The sequence below is a fragment of the Lissotriton vulgaris genome, chromosome 8 (genome assembly GCF_964263255.1).
Source record: "Lissotriton vulgaris chromosome 8, aLisVul1.2, whole genome shotgun sequence".
NCBI classification, from domain to species: domain Eukaryota; kingdom Metazoa; phylum Chordata; class Amphibia; order Caudata; family Salamandridae; genus Lissotriton; species Lissotriton vulgaris.
This window is the reverse complement of record NC_141696.1, coordinates 980,492,249-980,507,459: the sequence shown is the minus strand read 5'-3', so window position 1 is coordinate 980,507,459 and position 15,211 is coordinate 980,492,249. Positions and strand designations below refer to the sequence as shown.

The window sequence follows — 15,211 nt, the reverse complement described above, 5'->3', positions numbered from 1 at the left end:
CATTAACTCGATGGCTAAAGCAGCCAGATTCTACTTGAGCTACCTTTGGAAGCTGAAACCTTTCATCGATGCCCCGCACTTAAAAATGGCATTTTAAGCACTTGTCATCTCCAGACTGGAAAAAGGCTGTTCCACTCTCACAGGATTACCTAAGATCTCCTTAGCGCCTCTAAAAGCCTGCCTCAACGCGGCCACCAGACTACTTACAGGTACCAGGAAGTTTGACCACATCTCACCACACATGAAAGCGCTGAACTGGCTCCCTCTAGAGGCCAGAATTCAGCTGAAACTGGCATGCACTATACACAAGGCTCTATACACAAACTCCCCTGCTTATCTGGCACAGAAATGAGTGATATCTGGAGGAAGCAGGAACTCCAGGTCTGCTAGAAACCTACAACTCCAACCTGCCTCCTTTCAGAAAAAAATAACCTACAACATGGCGTTCACAGGAGTAGCACAAGAATTTGGAACTCTCTCCCACCTTCCATCAGGAAAATCCCTTCTCTAGCACGCTTCAAAAAAGAGACCAAAACCTTCCTCATGGGCAAATTCCTCGCCTAAGGCCTGCCCACAACCACCACATTGTGCCGGACTATTCTATGACTACCACTTTCCCAGATCACCAACTCCCCACAACGACAACATATGGGACCTTTGTTTCGTTACCGACTCTGACGCTGATTGTAACCATACATGTCGACCTTGTTTGTCTCTGCACTTTAAACCTTTTGTTTGTTCAGCAATGTATACCGTGTATGCGCTCTGATACCCTCAAGGGTCAAGTTTGCGCTCTTTGAAACACAAAAATAAATTAAAATAAATAAAATAGTTATAACACCATAGCAGAAAATTGGTAATACTTTTACATGTTAATGTAAAAAACGATTTCATTTTTTTCCCCTGAAAGCCCAAAGACTGCTAACAGTATTGAGGTGACAAGCACAACAGGAATCAATAAGAAGGGGTAAGTTTACAATAGCTTTTTCTTCTTTATGTTTGGCTTTAATGTGAATTTATTGTCAGCTCAAGGCCTTAACATATTAGGGAAGGACGGGTGTCAGCTACTTAAACCGAGGACCATGTCATGGCATGTTCATAAAGTTTCTCTAGAAAATGTAAAAGTGATGGTTGTTGATTCTGGCAGCTACTTTAGAAAATATATAGCAATATATATGAACAATGTGGATGTTGTCAGCAAAGAGATCTGAGTGGCATCAAATAGACAATGCACATTTTATAGATGGGATAGGGATGTCCAGTGGTGGTCCACTCAGACATGATCCATGGCTGTTTTTATAAAATATCAGCAAAAGTTCTAAATGGAAAGCATCTATCGTGCTTATCTGGAATAAACCTGGCCGTTTTGACCAAACAGGTGTATGTGCGGAGTAAAGTGTAGTGACCCTCTACTTACTTATGTATACTTACTTTCACAAAATGCTTGTAGTTGATGTTCGGTGTATGATATTTTTGGCACAATATGTAAAGCTTATTTTTCTACTAATATACCAGAAGATTGTTGGATTTCCTAACTACACTTAAGGTTAGGGCAATGTTTACCAGTCTTTTTCTCATTTGGGAGCCCTCAAATGTTATTTTATATCCTGAGGTTTTTTCTACCTAAGAAATCATTTGCAGACCAGAAAGACTTTACAACAGAAATTTTTGTAAAGAAAATGCCCTTGTAAATATCTGTTCTACAGCTACAAAATAGTGAGCACTTGTAACGTGTACTAAACGCCCCTCAGGAAATCACTCTAAAAAATAACTCATTTTTGAAGAGTCACTGTTGCTGTGATATGTGAAAATGCATGTACTACGCAAGACTGAACTTTGAGCCTGATTATCACTCTTAAATAAAGTAAAATAATATTTTCGACCAATATGACAGAAGAGAGATCAAAATAAGACCAGAATGCAGAGAGATTCTTGAAACTTGACCTGTTTATGTGGTAACCAATCCAGGAAGGGTGTTCGCTGTGCTTCTGTTTTTATCTTGGTGGCATAGCTCTTGCTTTTCTGTCCCAACCAGGGAGACTCCTCCTTAACAATATCAAATGAACACAAACACAATACAAGTAAAATAACCTTAAATATGGTAAAACAAGAGGCAATAAGTAGCACACGGATGTTACTCCAGACTTACCTGTTGCAGGTATACCCACACTATTTTAAGTGCTATTTGGAATTCTTTGCTGTATTTTCAAATTTTCTTTTGTAGTTTATTTTTATATATTTATTATTCCACACCTTTTTCTTCTTCTTCTTCTTCTTCTTCTTCTTCTTCTTCTTCTTCTTCTTCTTCTTCTTCTTCTTCTTCTTCTTCTTCTTCTTCTTCTTCTTCTTCTTCTTCTTCTTCTTCTCCTTCTTCTTCTTCTTCTTCTTCTTCTTCTTCTTCTTCTTCTTCTTCTTCTTCTTCTTCTTCTTCTTCTTCTTCTTCTTCCCCAGTTTCTCAAGGAATTCTTTCAATGGACTCAAAAACCCTAGCGGGTAAACCCTGGGTAAGGGTTTGAAAGGAGAGTTGTGCTAATGATGCATATTGTGCTCAAGCTCTTCATTCCAACTTTCCTTCGTTTACCAACACACCTATTTCTACCTTTGCTTTACATCCTTCTGTATACCATGGCTGAACCGGAATTGGCTTATGAGAATTGTAGTTTGTACAAATTGTTTGAGTATTTTTAAAGGGCAGCCAATCTCTAAGCCAGCATGAATCTGTAGAAAAAGGAAATGGTGTTAAAAACCAGTGACAACGGAATCGTGTAAAATATAGTGGATTGCTGGGTTTACATTTGCAAGTCAGAGATTCTGGGGTCATCAACCAGTTGGGTGACTTAGGCAGGTTCTCAATGAATGCATGAAATGTATATAGGTCTGGCTTTAGGGCAGTGCGACTGATGCGGCCGCCCTGGGCGCTGACCTGTGGAGGCTCTGTGTTTAGCAATAATTTAGGATTGGAGAGATGAGAGGCACTTATATCCGGTGGTAGTGAGAGATTCTGAGGAGGCGGTCATGGGATTGAGGGCGCCAAAAAGGATTCGAGCACTGGGCGCCACCAGCGCTAAATCCGGCTCTGAATGTATATGTTCTTGGTTTGCAGGTATATGCTGGGTTAGACTGGAGCTGGAGTTTGAAGAAGGCTATTCTTGAAAAATAGAGTTTCCTGTCCTTTATTGCTCTCAGAATCTGGGGGATAACATGAGCAATCTTGTCTGTGCATCTTTTCTTTATAAAATTGTCACCTCTTAGATAAGATCCGTGCTGGTACTTCCTAAAGGTGAGGTAGCGCATCAGGATTAGGATGCACCCACAAGGTGACAAACATGCTTGTGGACCATTAAAGTGCAATAGGGAAAGGTGGTCTAGGCCATTTTGAAAAACTTGTCATAATTGTTTCTCAAACTACATTATAAAGGTATTTCAGTTGAAGTCTAAGGTTCATGCTATACTTGTTCATCTGCCTCAGGACCTAGTGCACACATACATACTCTACATTGGACACAGTTCATCTTTCAATTGCCTCATATTGAATCTGGTACCCCCAAAAATGTGAATGCAAAGCTTTCACATAAAACACATGCACTACACCCATACTATAGGCAGTACAAATACGTGCCTCACCTCTGAGATGGGTCCGCTCATGTACACACACACACAAGTGCACATGCAACACACACACACGCAACCATATTGATATTTATATTATGAGAGACAGGTCAAGGGAAACCCATTCCAACTATGAGCAACTGTGGACCATCTTTAGAGCAGACAGGATATTCTGTGAAGATATGTTGGATTTCCCATCCGCCATTTTACCATAGGGAAAAATGCACTTGTAATATGTTAGACGGAACATCCCCCAATGTTTGAGACTGAGTATCCTGTTCGTCCTTATTCCTGATAAGTATATGACATAATGAAATTATTGTGTAGATCCAAACTCACGGTAATTTCTTTTATCTCGTTCGAGCTTACATATATTTGGTGTGAATTATGTGGGGCAGTATTATGAAACACAGTATCTCATTATTTTTTCCTGTTATTTCCCAGTTAACCTGACAATTGCCATGGTTTCCATCCACAGGGGTCAAGATCTTGGCAAACTCATTGAAATAGGAAGTGCCACAGAGAGAAGCAGCAGCAGGTAAGCCTTTTCTAATGTTCTCCATCTCTGGCACTTTGGGGAACAATATGGCGTTCAGATTTCATCTTGCGTCAAAGTTTCTCAGCTTTTTTGGCTTCTTAACACAGCTCTAGGCGACCAACTGGGTTTTACTAGCTACAAGGGATATCTAGCAATTTCTGGATCCCACACACCATCTGTCTGGTGCTCCTGCCTTGGAATTCTGATCTGTCCCATTCCACATCTTTGAACGTATTTCGATTTATTCCAGTGCCAAGCGCTTCCCTGGCAGTGCCAACAGCATTTTTATTGTGCCATCTAGAGCAATCAGTCCATGCTGCAAAGATGCACGCTGGGATAAACTTGAACTCACACTCAACTGTTTCCTCTACTTTCAGTCAACTCTTTTGCACGCGCCCACCCAATGTTCACTTTAATGTATAGGCTCTTGGAGAGATAATTATTTTCTGTATTTAGCAATCAGCTTTACTTAATGCCTAAACCTTTCCTGCAAGTACCTTTTCATCTTCTTTCTGCATACTTCCCTATAATTCCCTTGTGTGCAGTAGGAAACAATTTGACAGTACTGTGTGCGGTGGCAAAGCCACTCATTCATGCTGTCAGTAAAGATTGTGCTCTGATGTAAAGTGTGACTTTTCAACTATTGTTTTTTTGGTGAAAGAAACGTTAATGACACTTTATCATAGGGCATTTTCGTGATGGTACTTGTTTGCTCAAATGTTGACAAGTTTAGAAATAGGAAGGGAAAGATGTGCAGCCCAAACTACCCCTTCTTTCCTTTTCTGTACAAGAAGGTTTGTTAGAAGATGCCGTAGCCTTATAACTAAGAATAATGGGACCCTAAGCAGGACAACACTTCACATTTGCAAAGGCACCACTAGTACTAAGAAATATAGATGCTTTTTTGGAAGTGAAAATTGAATTCACAATGTACACATTTACAGTGTGATGCACAATTGCACATTGCAAGTCACAGTGTACACATATGCAAGTCCTTGTGAGCCACAAGAGAAATGTGCATCAAAGAGTCACCAGCGTCCCCATGGGTCTGGCTCGGAGAGGCTTTCAGGTATCTCATTGCTGCCTCCTATGTAGACGTTCTTTGGGAAGCTTGCTTCCAATTTTCTGAGAGCAGCATTTGTAATCCCGACTAATTTCTCTTGACAGTCGCAGCCTGGGCCGGTATTAGAGCGGTGCTTGCTAACCTCGTCGGGTAGGTGCTGTGTTTAGAAATAACTTATGGATTTAAAGTACCTGCTGCACAGTTCCTAGTGAGTCCAGCAGAGACCAGGGCTGGCTTTAGGGTGGTGTGCCTTGACCCAGTGCCGCAAAAAAACTTGGGGGGCTGCTGCAAAGTGTATACAGAGCCCCCTACGCTCCGGTCTTAGTCCGTACCTCTCAGGCCAAGGGCCTGCTAGTTACAGAGGGGGCCCCGGAACTGCCCCCCACCCACCCAGCAGGTGCGGTGGGGGCTTTTGTTACAGCACTGCACTGACCTCGGTGGGGAGGTGCTGTGTTTAGGAATAACATATGATTTTAAAGCGAATGTATGACGTTACAACACATACATTAACAACGTGGAATTTTACATCGCGTTCGTTACAACTTCAACCTACATCACAGTAGGGAAAGTGTTGGAATAGTAAATCATACTATTCCTTAGCTTAGAGCGCCATCCAGCGCAAGTCATTGTAAGGACTTGCGTTGTAATGCCCGCGATGTAAACATACAGCGGTGTAACGACCGTGTTGTGAAGGCCGTTCTCCTCTTAAAGCACCGGCTGCACAGTTCCTTGTGAGTCCGGCAGTTTTCAAGGAGCAATAAAAATGTCAAAATAACTGCTGGAGAGAGATAGGTGCTTTATCTGGTGGCAGTTTGACTCATCATGTAGAAGCGCAGAGGGTTCACATATTTGTTACATTCTTAAAATGCAAGTTTTTTTTTAAGTGGCACAGACGGTTAGTATGCCTGCTTCAAAGAATGCAGACTATACAGACCACAGAACTGTATTTTATGTGGATACTGTTATGTGAATTGCCGCTTATGTCACAGAGACCCTTTTGTTACAACAATTCATAAGTTCCAATCCTAATATAGAACGGTGACTAATGAACTGGCATTCACGTTTTTCCCCTAGTCCATTATCCAGTGCTTAATTTGTTAAGATATAAGCGCCAGGGCTCTCCTCAGGAGGCCACTGCATCTTGCTCAACACATTGCTTCTGCCAGCGATGCCAATGATAGTAACAACGCAACTACATACCATCACAGTCCTACGAGTGTGACAATTCGGACCATTTCAGGCGCCCAAAGCTATAAGAATGGCTTGGGCGGCAGGTAATAGTCATTTTAAAATATATCTTTTATGTATATTGAATGAATTACCTGTTGTTGTGGTCATCTCTACATTTTTCAGACAGCGAAACCTTGTTGCAGACTGTCACAAGCGCCGGTGTTGACAATTAAGGGCCGTGCGGAGCACGGGAAACCACAGGCTCAAAATAAGCACATCTATTACCTATTCCTAATGTTGCTAAAATGTGTTCATTTGGGTAGATATCCTTTCTTATTAGTAAAGGCAACCCATCTAGATGTTTAAAACGAATATAATGTATGTGTGAGAGGGGCTATTGAGAGATTAGTGGCAGTTTTTGAGGGTGGTAGTGAGGGAATCTGTGGAGTAGGTCATTGGTGGTGGGGGGGGGGGGGGCACCAAAAGCGATTGTCGCACTAGGCGACATGAACGTGAAACCAAGCACTGGTCGCAGCCACTCAGACAGGAGGGTGATGAATCTGTCACAACTCACATTAAACTCCTCCTGCCTTTTTGGTTTTATTCATCCATGCAGCACTACAGCTCTGAAAACAGTCGATAGAAGCACAAGAAAGGTTACTACTATTGGTTGGTTTGGATATATTTGGGATATTAGTGAACATATTAATCGAGTTCTTGAAGCTTGACTGGCTCAGGGCCTATAACACTTCTCTGTCCTCCTCCTCTTCCACGTGCAGCTTCCTGTGGTTAACTTCAATCGCTTGTTTGATGCATTTTTGAGAGGCCGATTCTATTCGTTTTCCACACATATTTTCTGCCTTTTTTGGGGGTGGGGGGAGGGACAGCTTGATGAGCCACAAAAATTGTTTTTAGGCCCTGTCCAGGGATTTTAAATCCCCCCACCCCTTAGCCCCTCCTCCACCCACACCAACAGTCTGTACCCAACATGGAAGTAAGTTTAACCACAGACCAAACATGGGGAAGAAAAACAATCATGCCAATCGATCAACAGTGTGTTTAGGGCACCGAGCAAACTCAGAAGTAAATCCATGTATGCGTGCCAGGGTTCTTTCTGTGAATTCGTGGCAGACGTAAACGAAAGCATCGTCAGGCGGCAACGTATGTCATTCTCTTGAACCATGTACACATTTTGCCTTAAATGCTGCAAAACTCTGGCGGTAAAACCAGGACAAGTACTGCAGTAAAAGTGAACGAGAAAACAAAGAGATGGTGTCTCTTCATCTATGGAGCTCTTAAAAGACAAATCCCTTCTCAAGGCAAACAAGGGGCTCAGGGCTGCTCCATTAAATTCTTTGCACGGTGTATTGTGGTGTTAATTGGTTTGCTGCTGTGGCTGATCACCCTATCAGCATTTCTTTCCTTTATCATCACGTTAATGGTCTTCTGCAGAGCTCTGACTGTGTTTGCCTGTACAGTGTTTGTTTGCAGTAATTAATGTACTCATTCAGATCAGCAGAGGAATCAGCACTTTCTTTTGGTGTTTTTCTCTGCTGCATTGAGTTCAATTGTCTGTTTCGACTCAACAGGGATGGAAATCAAGCAACGAGGCTTGTTTCCCAGACTGGTTGTAAAAAAAGTTAGAAAACAACAGGAGTGAGATGATTTGCACAAGTGCAATGTAAGAATGCAACACAAGAAAGAACAATTACTAAACTGATGGAGTAAAGAGGCACATTGTGTTGGTTGGCCATAGACTTGAGATGCAGTCAATTTCTAGTAAATAGTCATAAACTAAAACTATGCCTGAAATCTCTGGCATTGTAGTAGTGTGAATATAGCACAAATGCTATGTGTATCACTCACATATAGGTGTGCACAGGTCAGAGTTCACAGTCTTACCACTCAAGTGAATCAGTCCCAATGGACTTGCCCAGCCGCCAGACTCTCAGACACGTTCACACTCTCTCAACAGGAGAGTTCAGATGCCAGCTAGAGGTATCTTTTGGTCCCCGCTTCATACGCTGGGCCTGCAGTCGTTTGTAGGTGAAGCGGAAGCAGCAGTCCTACAGCAACACAATGGTGAGTGTTTCTGCAGTCAAGGTCGTGGCCACAGGCTCGCACCAGAGTTGGCAGTCGAACCTGGGGCACTGATTGGGACATATGACACTTGTAGGTGCAGCCTTTTCTGGTTGATCACTACTTCGGAAGGTGTAGCTCTGCATGGGCCGGGTACGATAGGCAGTTGCAGTCTCACATGAACTGATGCTTAGGGTGGTCATGACCGATCATAGCACTGGGCAGTTGCAGCCTCGCACAGGCTGATTGTGATGTTTGGCAGTGGTATCCACGCACAAGCTGATCAACTCAAGTAAGTGTGGCTACTCACAGACCGACTCCCTTTCTGGGAGACGCGGCATCGCACAGGCTAGGTTTGACACGAATCATACCCCCAATTGAGCCTCAGAAATTACAATCATTATGAGCCTAGTTCCTGCCAGGAACCAGCACAGAGACACTGCAGGCCTGCTGACACAGGGTCCTCAAATCGCTCTGCTCAGTTTCTTTCTTCTGGGGGACCAACAGACACCTGGAACATGCTGCCCCTTTCTTCTCCTGGACAGACACTCCTACCGAAGGGTTGGCCCACTCCCTCCCTCTTTCAGGAGGCAGGCAGGCTTGTAAGCTCTTTAGAGCAGATCTACCGCTCCCCATGCTTGAGATCCAGACGCAGGTGATGCCCCCTCACCTCTGGGAGGCTGTCTTTCATGCAGGCACCAGCCCAGGTTGCATGGCAGTCCTTTGAGCCCACGTCAAAGCCCTCCCTCCTTTGTCATAGAGGACGTGGAACTGGAACAAGCGGGTAGGGAGGCCATACTTTCATACCTCAAAATCAAACAGGAGATGTGTATCTACAGTCTGATTCTGAAGAATGAGTTTAAGGGTTGTTTCTTTTCTAGCGTCTTTCTAGGCTATTCTCTAAATACATCCATGGTGTAGAATGGTGGTTCTCAGAGGTGTATAGGGCCAGATGTATGAACACATTTTCCCATAGACACAGAATAGGTAAAACTGCTTGATACATCTGGCCCATAGTCTCCAACCTGGAGCACCCACAACAGAGGCAGAAAGAGGTGTGGAGTTTCGGCACTTGGCTGTAAACAGCCAACTAAAGGAGTTATCGGGGAAAGAAAAAAAGGGCAAGATCTCACTTAAATAGTTCCTCACATCTGCACAACAGAGATGCTTATTTACAAGCCCATTGCACCGCCAGTGCGTCACTTTTATTGATGCGCCGGCAGTGCAATGGTCTTCCCCATATTTACAAGGCCATGTAAATTCACTCTGTGTGACTTTCATGGCCTTTTAAATATTGATGCGCCGGCAGTGCAATGGTCTTCCCCATATTTACAAGGCCATGTAAATTCACTCTGTGTGACTTTCATGGCCTTTTAAATATGTTTCCCTTTCACATAAAAGGAGCGTTTCATGGGTGTTGCTTTGGGTGTTCCCAAGCAGCATCCATGTTACTTGACACATACCCAGATCTACAACATTTTGTAAACTTGGGAATGCGTTGGAAACCTATGTCTCCCCAGGGAAGGCGAAAAGAGGTGCAAGGAGGAGAAATACTTTTATTACTCTTTTTTCTTGTTTTTATTCATGCTGCATTCTGCAGCAAGCATAGAAAGAGGAAAATGGCTTTACTGATTGTTTTTGGGCAGTAAGGTAATCCTTCCTACACAAGACAATCATCCCCTCAGCTAGGCACCCTTGCAAAATGACGCAAGGTTGTCTGCACTGGTGCAAGCTTACTGTGCTGCGTGCGTCAAAATATTGTAAATGAGGCCCAGAGTCTCCAATTACACCTCTATTTCCTACCATTCCCCAAATGGCAGATCCTTACTAGTAAAAGTCCTTATTGAATTTCTAAAGGAGTCATGTCTTCACTCCCCTCCCCTCACTTCCTTACCTAGTTCTCTTCCCTCCAGGTTCAGAAATATGAGCAATTCACTTTTAGTGTCTAGCAAATGAACCTCACCTCAGTCTTGTGCAAAGCCCAGGCCTGGTGTATCCAGAATGGATCCCACAGGCCTCCCTTATTCAGACTTGCTCACAGACACCAGGCATGTACCACTCAGGTTACTCACACATGCATTCACAACATGCACACAGGATGCTGGGATCTAGGTAAGTGCATCAGAGCTAATCTTTACACAAGTGGGCCTGTAGACCTCCACTCCATTGATACAGGGATAAAAGTATGGGGTCACACATGGATTATAAAAGCATGCAACGCTAAATCCATGATGGGGATAGTAGTACACTGTCTGTCAATGAGGGGACATTTTGTTCACCTCCCAATCTCACAGAACAAGTCTAGGACCTTACTCAAGTCAAAGGACAGGACTTGCATTTAATGCACACACAAGATTTGCATTACCTCAGGGCAAAAATCATTAAATCAGGATACCAGATACATGAAATTGGGCATTCGAGGCAGGGAAACACAACTCTTTACAATGCTTGGGACATTCTCCACAAATCTGTAATCCTGGTTGGCGCGTAACATCTGGGTTTTCACTGGCACAAGGGCTTTAGTTGTAAGAGTGTTCAAAATCTGGATATATCTGTGTCACTGATTTGCCTTTTTACATTCGATAGATCTGTTAGGATCTACGCAGGAATATCTTCAGTGCACAATAATAAGAGATGGGTATTGTTGTTGATGATCATTTTCTCTGTGGAATGTTTAGTGTGCTGAAGACAAATTTTCAGTACGTTTTTGATTATGAGAGCTTTGTTTTGTGGCTGGAGTGACTGCACAGACATTTAATTAGATATGATATTTTGTGTAGCACTGTGATTTAGTGGGTGTTAGAAATGGGGGTCTTTAGTTGGCAGAGGTAGGTACCTTTGTCCAAGTAGGGACTCTTGCTTCTAGTCAGGGTAAGGGGGATACACACTCTAGATAACCCGTGTACACCCCCTTATTAGTTTGGCACGAGCAGACAGGCTTATCCCATAGGCAATGTGTAAAGTATTTGTACTCAAACACACAGTAATACAATGATGACACCACAAATGGACACCACACCACTTTAGAAAAAATATGGTATCTTTATCTGAACCAACACAGGACCAAAATGACAAAAAACCCAACACACCTGTAATAAGAACATGACTTTTAAAAAGTTTCACGCAACTTGACCTATAGGAAACTATGGATGCTTGATTTTACACAAAGTACCTGTGAATGGGTCAAAATCTACATGGCCAAACTGCTGCAAAGAAGGGAAGAGTTGAAAAACAAAGGGATGCATCCGTTCCTGAGTCCTTGGGGAGGCGATGAGATAATTCTGCTGCACGCAGGAGAAGTGATGCATCGAATCCGGACTATAAGGGGAAGTGATACATCAATGCCTATATGCTTCTGGTCTGTGGGTGATGCGTCGGGAAAACTGGGCGCACAGGTGCGACAGGCGCAATGCATGGAAATCCGGGCTGCGTTGGCAATCGATGCAGCAGGAGTGAGCAGCGATGCATCAGTTTCATCAGCCGCGATCCAACGATTCTTCAGTTCTTGCAGTTGCAGGCGCTGCATCGGCTCTGAAGTGGCACGGCGGCGATGCGAGAAGATTCTTCCTGCTAGGTGGTGCTGCGTCAGAAAAACAACCACAAGAAGGGCGATGTGTTGATTTTCTTATTTTCTTCATTTTCTTCCAGCTCCGAACAGCTGAAACAACCTTCAGAGTCCCAAAAATGGAACAGGCACCTCCTGGCAGGTCGGAACTCTCAGCAGTAGAGTTCAGGGCAGCTGGTAGGTGAAGTATTTGGGTCTCTGAGACTTCAGAACAGGAGGCCAGCCCACACAAGCCCGTAGAGATTCTTCTTTAAGCATATTTCTCAGCAAATTTCCAGTCTTTGTCCTTTCCTTGGCAGAAACAGCATGTGCAATTGTTTTTTGAGTTCCATCGGAAGGAAATATAGCGTGTTTCCTCAAAGCCCAGTCAGAAGGAACCATGTGCCCACTACAGACAAAATCTTGGGGCAAAAAGATTACATTTTCAAATTTAACCCTCAGATTTTTGGTTATTGTCCACTCAGTAGCAAGGCCCAGCTCGTCCCGCCTCCAGTCCTTGGAACAGCCTTCTGCAGCCTATCCAAACAGTAATGTCCAGTCGCGTCCGTTATATCTAACGGGAACGGGGGCACGCAGGGAGGGGTTGGCGCAGGGGGAGGTTTAATTTAAAAAAAAGTTATGTTAACTTACCTATGCCGCCCCTCCCTCGTTGTTGGTCTGCATCATCCTCTCTACAACAGGAAGCAGCCTCAAGCAGCCTCCCTCCCCTCCACTTAGCCAATTACAATGCTGCAATGGCAGTGTTGTGATTGGCTGGGACGCCGACCCCACAGGCGTCGATGGGGAGGCCATTTTCTCTATGTACCAAGCAGTCAGCGCCCACAACAGTGGGCAAGCCACTCCTCCGCTGCCCTCCAGCAGACACACAACCGACCAAACCGTGCCTTCTGCTTTCTTGCAGTGCGAGAAGCAGAAACATAAAACGGTAAAAATACCATTTTATGTTTCTGCTTCTCGCACTGTGAGAAAACAGTTGGGTGACGCGCCTCCGTCCACATGGAGGAGTCACCCATGGTAATGTCTCTGTTTTGTCGGAGTTACATTTCAAGCAGCTCTTCCACATCCACTCAACCACATGGACCAGACATCTCTTGAAGGCTAGTTGTGCTACTTGTGCCTTCTTTCTTAGGGAAAGGATAAGCTACATCATCGGAATAGGAGATCACTTGTATGCAATAAGGTTTAATGATAGACGACAGCGGGCCAGGTGCACATTAAAAAGTATAGGACTTAATGAGGATCCCTGCGGGACCCCGTAGTTGAGTGATTTAGGTGCTGATGTAAATGATTCAAGGTAGACTGATTCTCATCTATCAGAGAGGAACAAGAGCATCCATTGCAGACATGATGCACAAACCCCTATCTCTACCATCCGTTGAAGAAGTGTCTAATGGAAGACCATATCAAACACTACTGACAGGTGAAGAAGAATCACAGGGGCGGCCTGGCCTTGATCTAAAAAGGGCCTAATAGTTACAGACACCTCTAACAGTGCTTTTTTAGTACTATGCCATAACTTAAAGCTGGATAGAGATGGGATTAGAATATCTAGATATTCAAAAAGTTGAGAGTTGACCAGCTTTTCTAACATTTTTGAGAAGAGAAACTAACCTACAGTTTGTAGGGTTAGACGGGTCTGCTGGAGTTTTTTTCAAGAAAGGTATCACTATTGTTTCTTTCCATGTGTTTGGAACTGTGGAGGTTACCAGAAATATGTTAAACACCTTATTCAGAACTGGGTTGATGGTATCCACCGCGGAGGCTAGGAAAACCAGATGTACATTTCAAAATAGTCTGTCTAAAATCCTATAAAAAAATAGATTGGAGTGTGAGAGGACCCTGGAAGCCTTGGATATTGAATGTAGTCATAAAGGCCCCTGAGGCTCTTTAGGGGCCAAGTTAAAGTCAATTAAGCGTGACAGGCTGCCACATAGAGAATCAGAGAATCTGCAATGCTCAGAAGGATTCTTTACTTCTACAGAGCACGCAACCACTTTGCCAGAGTTTAATTTGGAACCCAACCCCAAGTGCTCTTGCATGGTGTCTGCACAGTTATTTACCACACTATCAAATGGCAGAAAATTGTCCTGCCATAATAGGTCCACAATATTTACTATCATAGTATTGTGAAAGTTACTGTGGTGGAATACTGCCCGCAATTCTGGGCAGGGACATTTTCTCTTGGAAAGAAAGGAATTGTTTGAAATAGTTCACAAGTGTTCCTTTAAATATGTCAGTAAAAGCAATAGCTTTTCGGTCAGTTTCCTAAATATATTCTGCTGTGAAACTTTTAAAGGAAATGCAACTGGAATGACAGGAAAGCTGTAAAGAAAACAAAGCTAACTATACTATCCAACAGGGAGAGAAGGGGAGTTGTGGACAGGTTCTACGTCACATCGAATTACACCTTGGGGAAAAATAATGTTATTTTAACAAGCGCAAGAGATTCAGATCAGAGGCTATGCAAAGCAAGTTGCATATTTATCATTATATCATGCAACACGGCACAACAAATCACCTTGCTGCCCTGTGTGACAGAGAAACGGCATGAATGTGCTGTACAATGTTAAGTGCGCCTATTCCTGGTGCTGGCGCACAATGTGCTGCCTAGCACCAGTGCAGGCACTCTTGCACCATGGTGCAAGTGCGCCTGCATTGTTAGCAACATTGTTTTGTGCAGGAAGGGGCACCTTCCTGCACACAAATAATCCTCCGAGGCATGTCCCTCTTTCTATGTGTGCTGCAGAATGACACGATCCTGTTCGGCCCTCCAGTTCTGATGGAGTCTTAACTCCTCTCAGAATCAATCTCATCGAACACTCTTGGCACTACCATTTAGCCTTCCCTATGGGACCCCCATCTCTCTGTGGTGTCTACCCATCCTCTCCATGCCCTGCAGAAACAGGAAAAATGTACTGTGAATATGAATGTTCCTGCGACCACTGCAGAATGCAGCACACAAAGAAAGAAGAAAAAACTATGAGAAAAAGATATTTCTCCCCGTGACGCCTCACCTGGGGAGGTGGAGCAGCTTCGTGCATTCCCAGGTCTATCACTTCATGTAAATCTAGGGATGCATCAAATTCCATGGGTTTTGCATGGGAACACCCACGCACCACCAATGGAACGCCTCCCTGGGGTCGAGTGACACAACGCAATGATTGTGCTGCATTGCATTACTGTGGAT

General features: G+C 43.8%; 1 protein-coding gene across 6 annotated transcripts in view; it reads left to right on the top strand.

The window, feature by feature from the left end:
• SCEL (sciellin) overlaps positions 1-15,211 on the top strand; it is a 444,440-nt gene that overhangs the window by 335,805 nt on the left and 93,424 nt on the right. For all 6 annotated transcript variants that reach the window (XM_086934828.1, XM_086934831.1, XM_086934830.1 and 3 more), the window contains 2 exons: positions 911-967; positions 4,088-4,147. In XM_086934828.1, coding sequence (XP_086790954.1) covers positions 911-967; positions 4,088-4,147 — 117 coding nt within the window. The remainder of the gene's footprint in view (positions 1-910; positions 968-4,087; positions 4,148-15,211) is intronic.